General features: G+C 34.7%; 4 protein-coding genes across 4 annotated transcripts; 2 read left to right on the forward strand and 2 right to left on the reverse strand.

Moving 5' to 3' along the window:
- LOC102578047 (pyrophosphate--fructose 6-phosphate 1-phosphotransferase subunit beta) lies at positions 1-4,803 on the reverse strand. The gene is made up of 16 exons (XM_006467305.3): positions 4,321-4,803; positions 4,071-4,232; positions 3,862-3,983; positions 3,624-3,677; positions 3,404-3,510; positions 3,196-3,301; positions 2,844-2,907; positions 2,179-2,267; positions 1,659-1,790; positions 1,359-1,529; positions 1,146-1,261; positions 845-956; positions 671-755; positions 546-590; positions 321-389; positions 1-211 (listed from the first exon to the last, which is right to left on the reverse strand). Exons 1-16 carry the CDS (start codon positions 4,508-4,510, stop codon positions 135-137), a joined length of 1,701 nt encoding a protein of 566 aa, XP_006467368.2. The 5' UTR covers positions 4,511-4,803; the 3' UTR covers positions 1-134.
- A 3,226-nt stretch (positions 4,804-8,029) lies between these two features.
- On the forward strand, positions 8,030-8,830 carry LOC112497080 (probable transcription repressor OFP9). The gene has a single exon (XM_025094515.2). The coding sequence runs from the start codon at positions 8,201-8,203 to the stop codon at positions 8,687-8,689; it is 489 nt and encodes a 162-aa protein (XP_024950283.1). The 5' UTR covers positions 8,030-8,200; the 3' UTR covers positions 8,690-8,830.
- Positions 8,831-11,040: 2,210 nt separating this feature from the next.
- LOC102612306 (plastid-lipid-associated protein, chloroplastic) lies at positions 11,041-13,932 on the reverse strand. Its single transcript, XM_006467304.4, has 3 exons — positions 13,361-13,932; positions 11,914-12,109; positions 11,041-11,601 (listed from the first exon to the last, which is right to left on the reverse strand). Exons 1-3 carry the CDS (start codon positions 13,819-13,821, stop codon positions 11,287-11,289), a joined length of 972 nt encoding a protein of 323 aa, XP_006467367.2. The 5' UTR covers positions 13,822-13,932; the 3' UTR covers positions 11,041-11,286.
- A 1,725-nt stretch (positions 13,933-15,657) lies between these two features.
- LOC102611819 (uncharacterized) lies at positions 15,658-17,277 on the forward strand. The gene has a single exon (XM_006467302.4). It carries the CDS (start codon positions 16,238-16,240, stop codon positions 16,928-16,930), a length of 693 nt encoding a protein of 230 aa, XP_006467365.2. The 5' UTR covers positions 15,658-16,237; the 3' UTR covers positions 16,931-17,277.
- Positions 17,278-20,832: the final 3,555 nt, after the last annotated feature.

A 20,832-nucleotide genomic window follows, 5' to 3' on the forward strand; every position in this document is an offset into this window, starting at 1 on the left:
TTCGACACAGAACTATCTCATTGATATCTGAAAAAGTGTCCAAATATTAGCATCAAATTAAAAGAGACAGAAAATTGGTATCTTATAACATTTGAACTTCAATCTTCAATTTAAGCACACATTTAAAAACATGCTCATACTTGAGCACCGAGTTCGAGGAGTAGTGTGTGATTAACATCACCGGATGTTGGGCCAGTGAATTGAATAGGACCTGAGATGAAATTGAATCCGCAAGGCAAGTTAGAGATGATGAAAGATGGCCAAAAACAAAGATGTGTATCTCTAATTCAGCAGAACAATCCAATAAAGGCGGAACTCACCAGGACTGATGTAGCGATTATTGAGAGCCCACTCATCTCGCATGGATACAAACTTCTTGAATGGTGTACCTGTGATTCGTTTGAGATTGAAATGCTTGTCAAGATTATACGAATTGGTAGATCACCAAGTTTAAAATACACACACACACACACACACCTATTGATGATGCAAGAAATGTTAAAGCACTTTAAGAAAATAACATGTCAAATCTCAATGATTCTTACCATCAAGTTCCACCATCGCCTTCTTAATCACAGGCTTGAACTTGCCTGCAAAACAAATTCAACTTTAATGAGCAGAAGAAAAAAATATTTCACAAATAATAATTTTAAGGGAACTATTATGATACCATGTCTCCTCTCTACATCCATTAATGCAGTCAGTGCAGTTCCACTAACAGTCCATTCTTCCACTGGAGCAGCCAAATTTCCTACCTGGAGATATTATGTGATGCACATACAGTATCAGTTAGCTCAGTAGTTCCCAATAGGTTAAAAAACAAAAAGAGGGTGAAAACACAAACCGATGATATCAACCCAGTTTTCCCACTATGAAGCAGAGCACCCGCACCATAACCCAGTGCATAACAGTAGGTAGCATCAAAGTTAGTTGGCAAACCGCATCTTCCTTCGTAACTGCAAATTGAAATGCATAGTAGTTTACCATTAATGCCAGGGATGGCATTTAAAGAATGTTATAAGACAGTCAATAAGAATTGGCTGAAACCAATCATGAACATAATGTTCTCTTTCTATGGGTTAGGCTCATCAAGCCCAAACATAATGTTATGCATTTGAATTAGAAAACTTGTTAGAGATAAACACCCGAAAAAGTGGGACTGCCCTTTGAATTGGCCTTTATTTACTCCTTCCTGTTTCCTATTCTCCAACTCTGTCTCAACCATTTGAATTAACATTTTCTCTGTTTCAATTTTGGCAACCTAATGAAGCAAAAAGATAGAAGACAAACAGTGATGCTCAGCGTAACTTCAGAAAGAAGGGAACTCAAATAAAAGAACAGCAATATAGAATATAAACCTGAACATTTCCATGTGGATCTCTTTCAAGCATCAATTGTTCTTGAATTGCTTGCGGTAAGAACTCAAAAAGCTGTAGAGATTGTTTTGTTAGCTTCTTTTTCCATTGTCCACCTTCATCAACAACTTCATGGGCCAGAATTTCATTCAGTTCTGCAATAAGCTGCTGCACCTGCAGATACAATAAAAAAGAAATTCATGAAAAACTTACTGAATTTGTGAGCAGGTACATTTGCCTTCTGGAAAACAATTGTAAATGAGAGAAGGAAAGGAAGATGATGAAATAAATTAAGATCAATACCTCAGGAATGAAATCAATTAGACCTTCTGGAATAAGGATGACGCCATAGTTGTAACCAAGTTCAGCACGTTTACAGATTATATCTACAATGTAGTCTGTGACATTTTTGAGTGTTTGCTTCTTGGCAGCAACCTGCAAATATACATATGCCAGTCAAAGTTATATTTATACAGAGGCTTTCCTCTTGTCTGCTAGATTGCAGAGAACAAAATGGAGATTGAAACAACAGAAGCTCTTTTATGTGATGGATCGCTTTGAACTATGAACTCTTTCTGGGTTTCGACCAACTATGCTTTTCGCCAATAATTACATAACCTCCAGTATTCATGAAAAGTGTCACCAGAGTGTAAGTGTTCTTTGCTTAGGACAGGAACCCACAAGAGACAGAGAGAGTACAATTTTACCTATTTCTTTTAACTTCATTTTTTACCAGATCTTGTTGGTAGGTTTGCACTAGATTAAGTTCATTTGTGAGTGGCATGCAACTTTTGAAAAGTAATGCACAATACGATGGAATTACCTCTTCACCGATAATGGTAATGTTAGGGTGAGTTTGCAAAGCACACTCTAGAGTAATATGAGAAGCTGCACGCCCCATAAGCCGTACAACTGCAGACACAGATGCATAAAGTATTACTTGCAACTTTTCTTGAAAAAGCACAACATGTACCTGAGAAGGGAAAGCAAAAAAGAGAACACTAGATCTAATTTACTACAAGCAATATTAAGTTATATAACTTCGCAATTTAAATATAAAATCAAAATAAGCCTGTGGTGAAATGGTTCTGTTATTGGCTATATTGCGTATAGGTGGGGCTTTAAAAAACTGAAAAATGGCACATAAAACTCCAATAGTTGAATTGTAAGTTAGAAACAGGAGTCATGCACGAAAAGATAATAATTAACACATTTATAGAACCACTAACAACCAAAAAAGGAATTGAAGCAAACAGCTCTCAACAGAATGGAAAAAGTTCAACTTAGTCGTTGTAAATTCACATACGCCATGATATCTAAAAAAATGCTTAGTGTTGAATGATCTTTTTCTCATGATCCCATTTTGACGTATTTTTAAAAACAAGCATATTCTCAGTACAAGATGATGAAAATTGATTACATGTTATCAGACATTCAAAGAACACACCAATGGATCTCAATAATGGAAATCAAGTCATAAATACTTACAGTGGTAATATTTTCCAGTTGACCGTGCATCTATCATGACATTTCCAATCATTTCTGCATATATCTGCAGAGAACAAAAAAATTGTTAAAATTATCTGAACTTAAGTTAACACAATCATCTCTGCACATTTCATTTAGCTGCATTCACATAATTGATATGATTAACATTCTTTAAGTTACCCATAATGGCAACCTTTGCCTAGAAACAGAGATAATAATTACGAACATCTGTCCCAACACAGAGAAAAAAGTGCATCCTAGAAATTTTGTATATTTGATAACGCCAAAAATTAAATTACTAATGAAATGAAATTGAAGTGGAAAAAAAAAGTACATGCGAGGCTATACTCACCTTGCATGCGGTATCAAATCCAAAGCTTGCAGGGACCTCTTTGCACTTCAAGTCACCATCAATGGTTTTTGGGCATCCCATAACAAGAGTTTTCAAGTTTTTACTCCTGATTCAATAGAAAATTAATCAAAACCACATTGAAGTGGTAAATATGAACAGATAGCTACAAACTAAAATTTCATTTCAGAATCTGAATTATTCCACAAACCTGAAGTGTTCAGCAAGGAGGCAAGCATTTGTATTTGAATCATCACCACCAATAACGACAAGGCCGTCCAAATCAAGCTTCACTGCTGTTTCTGTAGCTTGTTTAAACTGAAATTCATGGCCATTTAAACTCAGCCAAACATTACTAATAAACACTTAATACAAAATAACTACTAAAGGCTCATTACAAAATCAATAAATCATCAAATTAACTGTTCCACCTGCTCTGGGGTTTCGATCTTGTCTCTCCCACTACAGATCATATCAAAGCCACCCTAGTAAAATGACAAAAAGATAGAAACCAAAGGGGTTAGATGCTTACTTCATTTCTTTAACATGCACATTTTACATTAAATTGTCAAGCCAAAATTTAATATGCAAATGGTCTAAATTCTACAAAGATTGATTAATATGTACTATTTATTACTCAAAACATTGACATTATACTCAAAGTTATACCTGGTTTCTATAGGGATAAATATAGTTGGAAGTTAGTTCAACGTATTTGCACTTCATGATTCCAGCTGGACCTCCTCTGAATCCATACAGTACACTCCCTTTCGCGCGATCCTGCAAGTAATCTGCCACCAAAACATAAGCAAATCACGTTTAAAAGGCCAATTTTCACACAAATCACGCTTATATTACATTTTCAGATTTATACTCACCATAGATTCCAGAGATCACATTGTGTCCACCTGGCGCCTGACCTCCAGACAAGACGACGCCGATTTTCAACTTCTCATCAGATCGCACCGCGTCAGCACCGTTCGGCACCAACAATGCGGACGGTTGCCCGAACAGATTTGGAAACAATTTCGCAATCTCATCTATATATGACAAAAAGAAAAGGTCTTGAATCTGTAATGTTACGGACGAAAATTGTTTTTATTGATGAAGTGGTAGTACGAAACTGACCTGGATTGCCGGCGGCGGAGCTAGCGGGGCCATCGACGATTTTGAAAGGGTTTTTGAGAACAGAAGGGAGAGGGAGTGCGTGATCGATTCGACTCGTTTGGAGTTCGCTATAAACTGAAGCCACGCGTCCCTTAACGGTACCGGACGTGACGGGACTGAGGTCGGCGTTTGCCACCAAGGACGGAGACATTGTTTCTAATCTATCGAGTTTATTACCAAACTGTGTCTAGTGGGGAGTGTTACTGTGACGGTGAGCATATAAGATAGAACGCATCAAATTTGTCCTGGAGACTCCAGATTAAATATCGTTGAAAAGGGCAGGAAAGTCTTTTCGTTATTTCAGGCTAGGCTTGGGACTTGGGAGTCTCCGCCCCAAGGTCATTGCCACGTGTTGGCTTGGTGGAGGTTTTGATTCTTTGATCAGAAACGTTTGGGCGGGAGGGAAATCGGATCTGACCGTAGTTGATGATTGGGTAAGAATGGATTGACGATGGACGATGTAGCACTAAATCATTACTCTATACCTAATTTTGGTAAGGCTGGTGAGCGCGTAATGCTCAAGCGCCAAAGCATATTCCGAAGTTTTTACTGTGCAGATGCCAACTATCTTACCTCGACGATTATTGGTTGGATTCTGGGATCATTCATCACATCTCTTGCAAAATCTCGGCCCGAAGTGTTGGATAAAAAGTTAAGAGTTGAACCTCCAAAATCCTCTTTTTAATTATATTCTGTTAAATGTGAGAAATACCCCTTTTTCAAATAAATTCCTAGTCAAACATTCTCCCTCTAAAATTCAAAAATACTAACAGCCAAAAAATAGAAATAATCATTATAAAAAAAGAAAAAATATTGTAATATTTTTTTAAGTTTTTGTAAATCAATTATATAGATAAGACTAAAAACAAAGGAAAGAGGGAGAAATAATGTGATTTAATTGATTTTGGAGTCATAAACGAGGTAGAACTAAGGTTTATTGGTTTATTCTTGAGTTAGCGCAAATGATTCAACATCAATATAGATTTTATGTTCATTAATTATATGTGAATTTAATCAATGGAGGAAGATATTTTAAGTATTACAAGAGGAATTAATTTTCGAGTTTTAGTAATACATTCAAATTTCATTAAAATAAAAAAATAAAAAAGAGAGAGAAAAAAATAAGTAGAATTAATTTTATTTCTATTTATTTTTAAATGTAATTGTAATATACCAATAGTTTACGACAAACTTGGTGGGTTGCCAATAATCCTACTTAGGAAGTTCTTGCATCTTTCAAATGCCCATTTTTAATGGCCCATGGATTGGATAGCGAAGTCCAACTTGAATTTGTTTTGGATCCGCCCAAAATCCTCGAAGCTAATGTCGTACTGTCCGCCCAAAATAAAAGGAACTGGTCAAAATTCTCTCTCTCACGGGTCTGAGGTACGAATGACCATTCCCTATACGCTGTAGGCACCTCTAGAGCTGGAAAAAAGAGCCACTAAGTTTTGTTCAGATCGTGTCAGTTTTATTTCATATCAAATTTTGACTGATTCAAATATTATTTATTTAATAATTATATTAAAATATTAAGACCCCAATTCAACTCGAAAAATAAATAAATTATTTAATAATCTGTTTAATATATGTATTTTTAATAAGATTTAGATCAAACATTACACTATACATACACACACGCACATACATGCTACTAATATTTTATACATTTACACTATAGAAATTCTAAATATATAAAGAATTTTATAAATGAAACACACACGCACATATTTATATAAGAAAATCATATTCAACGTTTTGAGCTGTGATGAAAAGAACTTACAAATTTAATTTGACAATCCATATTCATTTATACGTGTCATGTTCATGTTGAATAATTGAATCGTGTCAAATTTTGCCAACTCTAGCATCTCATCTCCCCTTTCAATATGTTGAAAATATGGGTTAATATTATTTCTATGAATTCTAAAACTAGTTGAAATAGTAATATCACTTAACAAACGTTGTCTAATAATAAGCCGAGATAAATATAAAGTATGAAGAATAGAACTCCACCATCGGTGATGCCTCTAACAACCCCTTTTTTTTTATAATTTTCATGACCGTCTCAATTTTGTTCATCTCAAGAAAATTGTTCTAAGTTGAATCAGCCCTTAATATTCATAAAATCACCTATAAAATCAAGCTTTCATAATAATTTGAGGCTAAATCAGACTCAAACCAAAACAACTGTCTTCAAGGCTTTGTTTGTCTCTTTTATCTAGAGACACTCTATAGTCATTTTTCTAATTCAATATAAATTAATCACTCACTTTCTTGATTTAATTTGAATTAGTCATCCATGTGTCTCACAATTTAATTCAATTTAAATAATACAAATCACATCTATTTTTGGCTTATTCAACGCCATTTTGTAATTGAATCAAACACATGACTAATTTCAAATCAAATACAAAAATAATTACTCTCACTTTCCTCCAATTTGGGCCACTAATATTTTAAAATATTCATATAATCCAACATAATGTATGCAACGTGAGCATGTTTTATCTATATTTGGGTATACGCTAAGATATAATCTAAAACAGAAAATGCTACTTTCTCTGGGAGAATTTCTGTAATTATAAATAACTAAAGCTAAAGTTTGGTCACTTGAGCTTGCTTGGGATAATTTCCAGGAAAACCAATCCTGTTAGAAAGAAAAAGCATTTTTTGTTTTCATAAAAAAAAATTGGACCGAAATACTCAAATGAACCTCAACATTCGAATTGCACTGTAATAACTAAAGATAGGTTAGATTGTCAGGACAGATAGTTGACTAAATATTAGTATCCTAACTAATTTCAGAAATAATGCAACCATATGTTCCAACATTAATTAATTGGCGTAGCAATTTTTAGAAGTAACAAAGAGAAGTTCAAGTCTACTCAGCACTTTAATTATTCCTATAGGGAGATCTTATTACCCGCAAATGTCGAGCTTTAATTATTTACAAATAAATCATCATTACGGCATGTGCAATTGTGTTAGTTCAACAACTTTCTACTTGATGGTAATGCATTGTACTGAATTAATTAATCAAAAGAATGAAAATCATGTGTTTTTCATACTTAAAAAAAAAGATCTTTGAGATCAGAAGTAATCCATGTAACTCACAAATGATTTATCACATGCCGGACACCTATTTCTTTAATGTCCTTTTTTTTTTAAAAAAAATTTATTTTCTGCTTTTGTGTCTCCAAAATTGCGTAGAGCAATTCGTAAAAGACATTCTGTCGTCCAGCTATATGAACCTTTACGGGATGTTCTCAAAACTTGATAGCAGCAGAAGTACCAGACAGCATTAGTGCTTGCATTTGGCTCAAAATCAAGCTAAAAAAATTAATCAGAATTTGTTTCATCCACTGCATCTAAGCATCTAAACCCGTAGAAGAAGCTCCTGGTAATTGGATCAAGTTAAGCGTTAGTGGCAAACACAAGACATACATTTTTATAGAACTGCCCGTATGGCAATACCCCCCTCTGTTATTTTATTATTGTTTAATGATCATATGGCCCTTCATTCAGTTTTCTTGGAGTTTTAGTTAGGTATATCATTTAAAAGGATGGATGACACCTAACACTACTCTATAAAGAAAGCTATCTATTAAAGGTATGCTTCACATCATAATAACTAGCTCAATTAACAACACAAATGTTCCCCATTTGCCTTCCTATCTTCATCCTCCAGCCACACCCAACCTCTTTAAGTAATGTGCTTGTTTTTTAAACTCCAAGACATAATCATATTTAACGATACCCCACTTGCCAATTGTGCATAAATGATTATTTTGGCACAAATTTTCCTTCAAAGCTCAAGGTTTATTCACGTCTGAGGGTCATGAAAGCTTCCTCCAGCGAACATTACAAGAAGCAAAAGCTTCAACAAAGAGGATGCAAGGCCTTGTGTTGCAGTTGCAGGCTTAGTGTCTCTTCTTCCGAAGAAGCTGAGAGCTCGAATTCCGATCAGTTTGCATCAGTCTCAAGCCTTGCACACGCCATGGTTCAAGAGAGACTAGATCAAATGATTAGAGAAAGGCAAGAGGCAAGACATAGAGAAAGAAGAAAGCAAAGACTTGGCGATCATGATCATCAGGGGACAAAATTTATTATAATGGTGGCCATGGAAAAGTGCTCATATGATCCAAGAGAAGATTTTAGAGAATCCATGATTGAGATGATTATGGCTAATCGGATTGAAGAAACCAAAGATCTTCGAAGCCTGTTGAATTATTATTTGTCAATGAATTCTGAAGAGTATCATGGGATTATTCTTGAGGTTTTTTATGAGGTTTGTGCTTGCTTGTTTTCATATTGCAAATGCCATTGATCATGAAAATTGATTCACACTGTTAGAATTGTAGTCTTATCCGACAAGAATGGCCACGATGAATATTGTACGGTTTACAATTTTCTTTACGTGGAAACAGTTCACTATTTTAAAACATTTGCTGAATGGAATATTTTATAACGGCTATTTAATTAATGGACTCTCCATAAATATATATATATATCGAGGAATTTTTTTTTTTTTCAGTGGATGCAGGTTTGAATTTAATCTTTTTTTTGGGAGTTAGAGTTTTTTTTTTTTTTTTTTAATTACAGGTTGAATTTAAACGCGAAATATTTTCCTATTATAATATAATACAAATTAGCCCTCAAAGCTCCCTTGTTGGACTCGAGCCCGAAGATGTGATGAACAACTCTACCAAAGAGTTGGTTTTATGAGTATTGTATAAATCAATCACATTTGCTATCAATTCAATCAAAGTACATAAAAAAAAATTAAACAAATAAAGGAGATTTGATATTCGTGCATGTTTTTTAACGACTATGTGTGTGTTTACATCTAGTGATTCTCTAATACATACTATATATATATATATTCTCTAATGTGAGCACCCTTATTATTATTTTTTTTTAATGGACGAGCTTTCAAGCTGTGTAGCTTAAGAGAGTTAATATTTAATACTATTAAACTGCACAATTTTATGTTCATTAAAAAATAAACCCATTAAACTTCACGACTTAAGAGCGTATACGCATTAAAAAAAAAAAAGAGTCCGTACTTGATCTGAAATTTAAATTTGGAACAAATTTATAGCATTGCAAATTAAATTTTACAATGTTGTAAAAAAGTAAAAAAAAATACAATTTACAACCTTATAAAATTTTCTTAATTTAAGGATGACAAAATGCAGGGTTAGGGCATACATTTTTCAAGAAATATATCAATCAATTCATACTTTTTTTTTAATTCTTTTTTAATTGTGATGTAAATATACAAATCTATTTATCTATATAAACCCTCTCATGAATTAACGAAAATCTGCAAAAAATTTATCTGTCCTTTACTATTTACCGGTCTCGGCCAAGCGTTACAGCCAAGAGAAATTTTAGAATACATCTGTTGTATCATGTCAGCCATACAACAACAAATAATGTCATGATATGTGTGCATTTATCATATATGCATTAATTGATTGTAATACAATATATATATATATATATTCTATAATTCCTCTGAGGCCAAATATGACAACAGTTTGGTCTTCCCCAATTCCCAAGAGGAGCAGCCCTGTACGGTGGGATTTCCCTAAAAGTGTTTTTAATCAGAAGTTTCTTTTGGTCTTTATCTTCATTCTTCAGACCCCTTGAGAATCCGAACCGATTCTCTGTCAACTTCAACGTAGTTGGTGATGGCCAGTGACCTCCGGTCTGGCACAGGAAAATTTCATGAATGCGCCTTTATATTTCTTAAAAGAACAGAGTTTTTATTTTATTTTTAATTATATCCATAATTCTGTATCAATATTAGAATCTTGATTCTATTATGTTTTATTAGTCGAACCCTTAAATAGTAATTGACTGTAATACAGAAAAGAAATAAAGAATAAAAGTATAGCGATTAATATACACATAGAATGTGAATGTACTAAGCATGATTATTAAAGATTACAAACATCTCCCGTCATCCCACCATCCGATTTTCTATTGTTCAGTTTCTCACTCCACATCCAACCACATCCAACGGCTGATGCTGCAGTCTGTACCTTACAGATTCTGTAAGCTAGTCGAGTCCTAAAGATTAATATAATATAAAACTACGAAACCTTTGCTCACCTCTTGTCCGATATTGAAACGTTGCAGGAACACGTGCACGTAATCCGCTTTCTGCTCAGTATAGGCTAGCTACCAGTAAATCTTAGCGAACTTGATATGCCGGTAACCTACTCTTTTTAGAAAAGATAATAACACGCCGCCTTAGGGCCCAACCATGTGTGGTAGAAAATCTATCATGGGTTGATACTTCACCTAAACGGTGCATCCAACTAATAAAATTATTTGGTAAACTTGGAGGGTCTCACTTCTTTAATGCCAGTTACATTGAGATTAAAAAAAAAAGAAAAGAAAGTGATTCTAGCTTAGCAAAATGACATGTTCTCAATTAGTGGAGCATACCACCTCGACATATTTTAAATATTTTTCAATGTATGGTATGGATGGCAAATTAATCTGCCCGTAGTCACCCTTGTTGGTCTTCGTTAGCAACAGGTTTCGTAGTTATTAAAAAAAAAAAAAAATCATAACAGATTCTGTGCCAGTGCATTCACGTACCTAGGCAACCTACAAATATTAATTAAATACATGAGCTAACGTGACCTGAAAGACTTGAACAAGTGAATTTCAAATAATTATATTTAATTGAACACACAAATTCAACAACTAAGACAGATTAGGGGGCACAAAAAATTGTTTAGTATTTACTCACTTCCTACTTTGTAATCTACTGCACTGGTATCTAGCTGCAGATCTAGTAACACCGATGGTATCATTCCATTACTTGTAGATACTTAGAAAGCAGCAACACGTTCAAGTCTTTATTCAATATTACCATACCGTAGGAGTGAACATTTGGGTGTGCGTTCATGGCATCAAGAGGGGGCTTCCTTCCTTGATGAAAACAAAGACGCTGCCAGCATCTGCCCTTGAAATCCGAAGATCTTCATCAAGGTATGTGGTTAGCAACCATGATTGAGCATTGCTGTTAGAGATAGAGAACTTCAAAGGTGGTTGGCTAGAAATGGTCTTTGCAACAGATGAAGCTGTGTCTTGGACTGAAGAGAGTATGCCTTTGAAGGGTGAGAGATCAATCTTTTGTCCCAAGAATTCGACATTTTCCGGTATCACTAGTGAATCAGTTACCTGAGGCGTCCCAATGATACCTTCCTCGAACTTGATCTGAACAAAGAAGGAAAAAAAAGTGATTTAGAGCCAAATCCAGAGCTACTCTCACCCATCCATTGGTTCACCTGACAGTGGAAGTCGGATACTAGCAAACGTGTTGGTATATAAAAATCCTCACAGGGGGCATATAAACAGAACTTTAACCTTAAGCCATTTAGAAACACAGAAAGACAAAGGGTTTGAGCTTAGACAAAGGGTTTGAGCTTTCACGACTTGCACAAACATGACCAAGAAAAGGAATTTATACATTGTAAATCATATTTATGACCTTTAAGGCATAATTGACAACACAATAGTGAAATGAACCTGCACACGCTTGGGGCTCCGCACTTCAAACTTGGCATTGGTACTAATGGAAGTTGTAGCCAATGGCCCAGCAAACCGGATGGAGTTCTGGACCGTGAAGTTCTCTGAGTCAATTGTCTGAGATATCTCCTCCACCCTCGCCAATGGCAATGTTCCCCTTGACAACAACGGAAACAAACCTGAAAAAGATGTGTACCTGCATTGCCAATCCATTTTACATCAAGAAAATCACAACCTCTTTTGCTACTCGCAAATTTTAATCTCAATCTTTTTGGCCAACAGACTTGATATAGTTTCCCAAAAAGTTACAGGAACAGCAAGCCTTAAAAGTCTAGAAAATGCATAATATCAATTTAAAAGCAAAGTCACAATATATAAACAAGAATGTTGGATAATTGAGTTAATTACAAATTTGATATAAATTGGGTTGACAAAAACTTCTCAAATGTGATCAAACCAAGCCATGTTATAGCTCTGGCTGTTTCCCGTCACTCCAGAGCACCCAAAGCCGGGAGGACAAACTGCCAAACCTTTATGGGACTTGTTTCATCAACATGTGCACAACATAATGGTTTTTATCTTGAATTATTGAACTTCCAAACCATGTCTACTAATAGCATCAAACAACTTAACGAAACATGAGATACCGTACATAACTTTTCCACAATCATCTGGGGCAGTCAGATGAATACTTAAAAGATACACCAACTCAACTGCAATTTTCTGCTTCACTTAATAAGGTTTCTAGTAACTGATTCATAATTCATCCATCTTGCAGATGAAAGCCTATTGGTGATCGAACTAAAAATTGCCATTGTTGTATTCAAAATTTTTATCTAAATTTTACAAACGCAGCTGCAGATAAGAGTTTAACAAGCCTCTAGAAATCTTTAATAACAGAAATACTAACTTCCCAGTGATCAGAGATATACCTCTTAAGACCTAAGAGCGTGACCAAATAAACTAGTAAAAAAATATCAATTTTTTTTTTTTTTTAAAAGAAGAACCTCATCGATTGTTTGTTCAGAAACCATAGCAAATGGAATAAAACATTTTCGGTTATATTTTCATTGGAACAAGATCCTCTCCTGATCTGAGCACTACTAAACTTTTAAGGATCTTTTGCCATATGTGTTTTAGTGGTAATGTATGGGTAAAATTTAACTTCTTTTACTTTTTTATTTATTAACAACTAAGATTGAGTTATTTGCTCAGAACATGCTCAGATCAGGAGCGAATATCCATTTTCATTTCGGGGACTAATTATGTAAGCCTCAACTAAAATAATTTCCTAACTGATTAAATAAGCTTCGATTGACCAGAGGTCCAATTTTGCTAGTCATTACCAAAAAAAAAACGCAAATACGAAACTTTCCAAAATCTATTTGTTTCCATAAATTTTTTCAGCAAACAAATAAAAAATGAAACATGAAACATGAAAACTTACACAAGAATCCATTTGGCATTTAGCAGAGTTAAGGCCTCGGTGGGAGCCGGGGTTGGATTCTTAGCCTCAAGCTGCGTAATAAGCTCAACGATCTCAGCCCTCGTCTCACTTGTGGCATTCAATCCACGATCGGTCCCATAAAACGAATCCACAAGCGCTTTCTTCAAATTATCAATCTCTGTAACTTCTTTTGGGCTCTCCTCCTCTGCCACCGCCAGAGCGCCACCTTCCTCCTTCTCCTTCTCCGGGCCCCACTCATCATCATCGGCAGCCCGAGTTAGAACCAGCGGCCTGGCCCGAGTGAATCCTTGGATTGAAAGAAATGATTTCTTGGCGAGACTCCGTGAAATTCGAACCGAGTTCAAAGGAAGAATTGAAGGCTTCGAGGTGAACTGATTGTGTGGTGGGTTTTGTGAAAGAGTCTTGCACGGGAACTGGTTGGTTTGAGATATTGAAGCCATTAGCTTTTCCAAAAACACACAGTTACAACACACACAGTTTTCACCAACAGAGGAACTAGAAAAACACAGAAACCAATTTCAATTCTAACAGAAATTTGTCCGAAATGTATAGTTGTGTTAATGTGCAGTTTGGAGACGACTTTGTCCTCGTATTTATTGTCGTTCTTTGTTATGATCCTGAGGGCAATATTGGTTGTTGAGATTTGCATTCAGACACGTGGACACTTGTTTTCTTGACACGTAAACGACAAGTGAGCTGACGAAGTTGGACTTTGGAGCCATTAATTAATTAAAGAAATAAGACAAACAAGATCATTGTCCTCCTTGTGCATTTGAGGCTGGGAAATTTTGAAACTGGTAATTCAAGTTTATTGGTTTGTATGATCTGCCGCGCGTACGATTGACCTCTCGATTCTTCTTTTAGCCCCCATCTGTTTTGTTTCCATACTTGGTAAAAAAATATCTTTGCACTCGTGTAGCCCGTGCTTTGGGTTTATTTCATTTTTTTTCAAAAAAAATTATCAACTTAAATTAAACTCTAAAAAACTTAAATTGGGATTATTACATTTGAATCATGAAGTTTTTGCCTGTTGAGAAAATGACCCGATGTTATTATCGATGGCATTCTGTTTTCAAGCGTACGACAAGTCGTCCTTGCGATTAAAAGGCAAACGAATGCAGAAAAACACTATGTTTCACTTCAAAAAGGCTTAGTCCTTAGCAAAGCAAATACTGGCCCATGTTGTGCCACAAGTACGGGCCGCATGCAATGTTGATGGGCTGGCCCAAGTCTTACTACCCAACATCCATTTCTTGTGGTAAGACTGAGATCGAAATAGCGAGGCGCGAATATGTATTATTATATTATAGTTGTGATATTATCAAACAGGAAGAATGAGAAACGAAAGAAACAGCTTATGAGATCACAAACTATAGAAAAAACATGCAACGCTTCCAAACTCCAAAGATGATATCATCCATGAGTATTCAAAGTTCAAAAAAAAAAAAAAAAAACAAACAAACAAACAAAGCAGAGCGGTGAGCTTTTGGGGTAGCTATATTATTGTTTTAGTTAATGGAAACACAGTGTATTGTGGAAAGTCCTTATAATTGATGGATTCTTTAAGCCAATCATTGATCCTAACTAATTAATAGGGATATTATAATGAGAAGCGCTGAAGAAATTTGACTAGAATGCCAATAATTTGAATTAAAAAACTAATTAAAATATATTTAATTATTCACGCAAATGATGATTGGGGTGATGGTACCACACCTAATTAGGCCACTAAAAAGACTAAGCCGGGCCCAATTGATGCATGTGATTGTGGTTAACAATCAAATAGTGTATAAAACTTTTTACTCATTATCCAATTCTAATGTTTGAAAATAGGAAATTCAAAAGGCTTAAATTATGTCACTTTATTTGAAAAATAATAATGAGTATCCCATTATATATATATAACATATAACATACAACATTGGATTGCATAATTAGTGGTGGGTGTCAGCTGGTAAAATTTTACCAATCATGCCGTGCTGCTACCCTCCGCAAAGACTGCATTTTTCAATAACAGTATGGTGGTGCTTTCGTTTCATAAGAAAACAAGCTCAATAATTGCTCAAATGTAATCAGATTTTATATGAAATGAGAGATAGGGTTAGCGATGGATCTTTAGATTCTGCTTGGAAAAAAGGAAACTGGAAAGTGCCACTTGGCAACAAGACCTCGGCAAATACGCCGGCTTGAATGGCTTTTTGACTTCATTTTTGGCTGGCGACCATTTATGCTCAAGAAAGCTACCAGATTTCAAGCTCATGCTAACTAGTAACTACTAAAATATTGTCAAGTTCAGTAATAAACTAATAATATTCTTCCTTAATAAAGAAGCTTAAGTAACGATCTAGTTAGTGCTAAATAGTACTTAATCCAGAACTCCCAACCCCAAGAAAGAACGAGAAGAAGAAGAAACCCTGTCAAGCATTCACATTTGATTCGACATTATTTCCCCTCTCCTTCCGCTTATTGCTTCTTTTGTTCTCTTCTTCTCTTTCTATTTCGTCCTGGTTTGAGTCTTAGAGCTGGCCATGACCATGAGCTCACTACCTCAGTATTTATTCATTTATTGTCACCCTTTACAACTAAGCACTCTTTGTTTTCTTAGGATTCTCTATCCTTCACTTATTATCAATTAAAACCTAGAGGCGGAGCCTTAAGTTTTAATTTCAATTCTTTGAAGAAACTCACGAGACTTATATGGTCACACTAAAGTTACCAAACCCTTCAATTCAAAACAGTATGTCAAATGTTATCTTAAAAATCTTAAATTCTCAGGCTCTTTTTATATGATATAAACAATGCTTCTGTAGGTTTTAGTATTTTGAGTTGTATTTTGGGTTCTGGGTAAGCGTAAAAATGAGTCAACTACGTGTAATATTGCAGGAATCGCTTGACAGAGAAAGAGAGACGATAACGATCCTGGCTCTGCTGAGGGAGAAAATGGACGGTGTCGATTCAATCAGGAGGGGGAGGGGGAGAAATCTAAAGGAACGGCTAGGATTAAAAAGCATGGGTTGTTGTGGGGCCACCTGCGGTTTCAGACCTAACACGATTAACTTAAGCGACAGTGAAGGCGAAGAACAGCAGCAGCGACACCTCAACCAAGAACGATCAACCAGTTCGGCTCAGAACCAACCGGATAATGAAACGGTTCCGGTTTGCATGAGCCGGATTCCGTTGATTTCGAGTGGAATGAATCTAGCAGCGGCGCTGGCTGCAGAGAGACATTTGCGGTCAGCTGACGGCACAAACCCGGCGGGCCCCACGGTTATTAATAATGACCATAATGTGGGTCCTACGGGAACAAAACGGGGAACGCCGTTGAGGGTTTCGCTGATGAGACTGTTGGCGGAAACGGAGGGCTGTGATGGGGAAGAGAAAGCGGGGAATGATTCGATGTGCTGCGTGTGCATGGGGAGGAAAAAAGGCGCAGCGTTCATCCCATGTGGGCACACATTTTGTAGGGTGTGTTCGAGGGAAATGTGGTTGAATCGAGGCTCTTGTCCACTCTGCAACCGTTCAATCCTCGAAATTCTCGATATTTTCTAATGATGGCATTTGATCACTGATGATCATCATCATGACGCTGACGGTGATGGTGCCTCGACACTCACGTGGGATTGTACTGAATCACCGGTTGTCTTAGCTTTAGCGGAGATAAAGAGTAGTTGCAAGAAAGAATTTCACTTTTTTTTTTTTTTAAATTAGAAAAAGTCATGATTCAAATGATAAATAAACATGCAAGGGACATTGTCCGTCAATACAATCGGTTCTTTGCATCTTTAAGCCTTCTTGGTTAAGAAATGGGCATCAGCTTTAGAAATTCTAAAAATGTATTGTATCCGAACACTTATTCCAGTAGTTACAAAATAAATAGAGACCTCATAAAAAAAAAATTCGCCTAAGATTCCAAACAGTCTAAAGCCGGCCCTGTATCCGAACACTTTTAAAATCTTTTTTTTTTCCATCTCATAATTCGAAAAATACCCCAAAAATTTCTGCCTTTGCTATCCTTTTTGTTGTCAGTTAGCTCTGCAAACCTCTTGGGTCTTGGCAATCTGTTTTAAAAATGACACACGATAAATCTGCGTCCTTTGTTAACTGCATTCCCACTTAATAACTTCAGCTTCCGCAAATACCACATTATCGCGATATTTAGGAGTTTTTTTTTTTTGTAGTTGCTACCACAATCTTGTCACTAGAATCTCTTATAACAGCACCTAGCCCTGCTCTCTGATTTTTCACATCAATAGCAGCACCCACATTGGCCTTAAGCCATCCAAAAGATGGAGGTCTCTACTGATTGTTCTTGGCTGGTTTCTCAATCTATGCTCCACCTTTCAATTTGACTCTTTTGAAAGACTTTACTACTGCTTCTGCTTTGGCAAATGACAGTAGAGGATTTTCCTTCTTTCCTTCAAAGAAAGCGATTTCTTGTATTTCTGGCAACCCACCAAATGTCATATCTGCAAATATCGCAAATCATAATTCACACAAACTTTAATAAACTTAATTGATATTAATCCTTAGTGGTTAATAAAAACTTGCATTTATATATTATTGTAGGAACGTATTCTTACAATGTGGAATCTATATAATAATACTTATCTAAACTATTTGTAACACTTGATCATTAAAATTTGTGGCCACATTTCATTCGTTAAATTGTTTATTGAATGATAATATTTATCAATAATTTATTTGCAAATATAGATATAATAAAAGAAATCATTAGTATAAATAGTGACTTAGGGGTAAATATATGATTGCAAATACATGATATTTATCATGGGCTTAAGTTTAATTACGAGAATTGAATAGAGAGTCAATTAAATGGTTATTAATGGTCTAAGACCGAGCCTAATATTAATTAAATGGAGTCTTAATTAATTGGGATTTTATTTAGTTACATGGGTCACTAGAGTGTAGTCTTGATCTGTCAATGGAATAGTTTAAGATTAATACTAGTTTTTGTGTGTCATGAAATGATTGAACCTTAACTGTTAAGTTAGAGTTAGAAAGTCCATGGGTCAACAATCCCTCTGTTAGCTTAATTTCTAATTGAACTGTAACTCTAATAAATGTCTAAATAAAGGAGAGAAAAAAAAAACATAATATGACTCTAATCAATGTCTAAATAAAGGGGAGAAAAAATTAAAACAAACATAATATTTAGATGCATAAATTTTTCTCTATGAAACAAAAGACGATGTTCTACGATTTTTCATCTCTTACATTGAAATTAGGGTTTACTGTAAGCCCACACATGTGAGGAAGATGATTAAGGATGGCAAAGAAGACTACAACCAATTTTGCAAATTTTCTAATCCTATGCATGTATACATAATCAAGAAAAAGACCAAGGGTTCTATTGATTTTATTAAATAGAAAAATCATTTTTCTAGGTCTGATTACTCAGCAAAACCATCAAGTGTAAGGTTTAAAGCCTTGGATCTCTTCCTTTCAAATAAGAGACTTTATTATCTTAACACCTATAAATAATTTTTTACACCTATATTTAACCTAATACTAATCCAATCCTCTCTCCACTCATGTAATGTAAGCCTATGATTACTTCCTTAATATAAATTTTATGTAATGGTGTTACTTACTATCACAAGTAAAAATTTCGTGAAAATACACATGCTTATTGGGCTTTGTTCGTTAACATAATAATAGATTACTAGAAATTTGCTAATAAAACTATTTTGTTAGTAATTGAATAGGAGTTATTTTCAAAAGAAAAACGACGATAAGCTGGCGAGTGGTAATAATGTGAATAAATATTTATTCTCGTTAGTATTGAAGTTCTGATCTTTTTTGACTTTGTCACGTGGTTATATACACACACATACACTTTCAATGAAAAGCACGTTCAATTTAAAAATTAAGAATATCTTAAATAAGATAACAACTATTTTACATTTTAGTTATGCTTTGCTCTATTTTCAAAAGAAGATAACGAAATGAGTTCGGTTTAGAGAGAATTTCCTACATTTTAATTTGGAATTTCGATTTAAAATTTGTTTTATATTGATATATAAATACATATTTTGGGTTTCGAACTTCTAGCCTCTTACGCCTTATTTTAGTATTGAGGTATTATAGTATTTAAGTCATAAATGTTGTGTAAAAAAAAATTATAATTATAAAATAAAAATTTAATATTATTTAATAAATATAATTTTAATAAAAACATTAAAAAAATTTCATCATATAAATATAAGATTAAATCAACTTAATTTTTATATTACACCTGTTGATATTTATTAAATACTTTTGCACTGTAGGTTACTTGCACAAGAACAACCTTAATATCCAAGGGCCTTAATCTTGATAAACTTGGCAGATTCACTATTAACAAATGGGCTTAATAGTTAAAATGAAGTGAGGACTGCAGGGGGCTGGGTGCCAGTCCAGCTACAACTGCATGGCTTGGATTGCACCCACATTTGATTATGGATATGATGAGGTCCAACGTTCCGCCATGATGCAAACGTCAAATTTTGATCAGTTTCATCGACCTTCTACGGACAGCATGCGAGGAGATCTATCTGTTACGGAAATTGTAATACATACTGGTACTTCGAATATAATGTGTTATCAAAACCCTCCTTTTCGTTGGAGCTACAGAAAGGAAGGATTTAGTTCTTTTAAAATAATCTCCATTTTGGTGACAAACCAAACTTTTATTTTTTATTTTTATTTTTTTAATATTAATATAAAGGACAATTTTTATATAACAATAAATTACAATGCGTATACATACAACTGATATTTATAATCAGATTATACTATTGTGACTCTTCTGTATTACTGAACAACTATCATTTACAATCAGATTATACTATTGGAACTCGTGTACATTGAGTTTCTGAAGATTTGTCTGGATTTTTAACCTTTATTAATCGAGGTGTATCCACTCAATTATGAAATACGATCTATCTAGATTTTTAACATTTATCAATCGAGGTGTCTCCACTCAAATATGAAAATAATTAGGGAAGTACTACCATTAAGCTCTATAACATTTTTATGGAAACTCAAACTTTTGCTCTCGCATATAGTAAATGGCTCTCCCATTATGCCAAATGCCCATTAATAATGACAAACCAAACTTAGAATCTCCATTTTAGTGACAAACTAAAGTATGTCCACTTTATAAATTAATGAAATAATGAAACCTATATAAACAAATTGCCGTAATCAAATCATCAATCATAGCCTCCTAAATTAGATTTGGAGTAGTAAATTCTCGATATCTAAGTCGACAGCCAATCAAATCTATTTTCAAATCAAACGCCCTTTTCACTTTCCACATACAATATAAGAAGAGAAATGACTTACCACCTAACTTATGGGTAATTACCATATTTAGCCGTAGTAAGTAAAAGTTTATTTCTTTTTATCACAATTATCAAATAAAGAAAATAAAAGAGAAGTGGATCCTT

Source organism: Citrus sinensis, chromosome 2, assembly GCF_022201045.2.
Source record: "Citrus sinensis cultivar Valencia sweet orange chromosome 2, DVS_A1.0, whole genome shotgun sequence".
Classification (NCBI taxonomy): Eukaryota; Viridiplantae; Streptophyta; class Magnoliopsida; order Sapindales; family Rutaceae; genus Citrus; species Citrus sinensis.

Coding starts and splice junctions, on each gene's coding strand:
- LOC102578047 (XM_006467305.3), bottom strand. CDS start 4,510: ATGTCTCCGTCCTTGGTGGCAAACGCCGACCTCAGTCCCGTCACGTCC. Junction 3,678..3,861: donor TTTATCCCTATAGAAACCAG/GTATAACTTTGA, acceptor TCATTTTACTAG/GGTGGCTTTGATATGATCTG. Junction 1,791..2,178: donor TTACCATTATCGGTGAAGAG/GTAATTCCATCG, acceptor GTATATTTGCAG/GTTGCTGCCAAGAAGCAAAC.
- LOC102612306 (XM_006467304.4), bottom strand. CDS start 13,821: ATGGCTTCAATATCTCAAACCAACCAGTTCCCGTGCAAGACTCTTTCA. Junction 12,110..13,360: donor AATGCCAAATGGATTCTTGT/GTAAGTTTTCAT, acceptor TTGGCAATGCAG/GTACACATCTTTTTCAGGTT. Junction 11,602..11,913: donor GGAGCCCCAAGCGTGTGCAG/GTTCATTTCACT, acceptor TTCTTTGTTCAG/ATCAAGTTCGAGGAAGGTAT.
- LOC112497080 (XM_025094515.2), top strand. CDS start 8,201: ATGAAAGCTTCCTCCAGCGAACATTACAAGAAGCAAAAGCTTCAACAA.
- LOC102611819 (XM_006467302.4), top strand. CDS start 16,238: ATGAGTCAACTACGTGTAATATTGCAGGAATCGCTTGACAGAGAAAGA.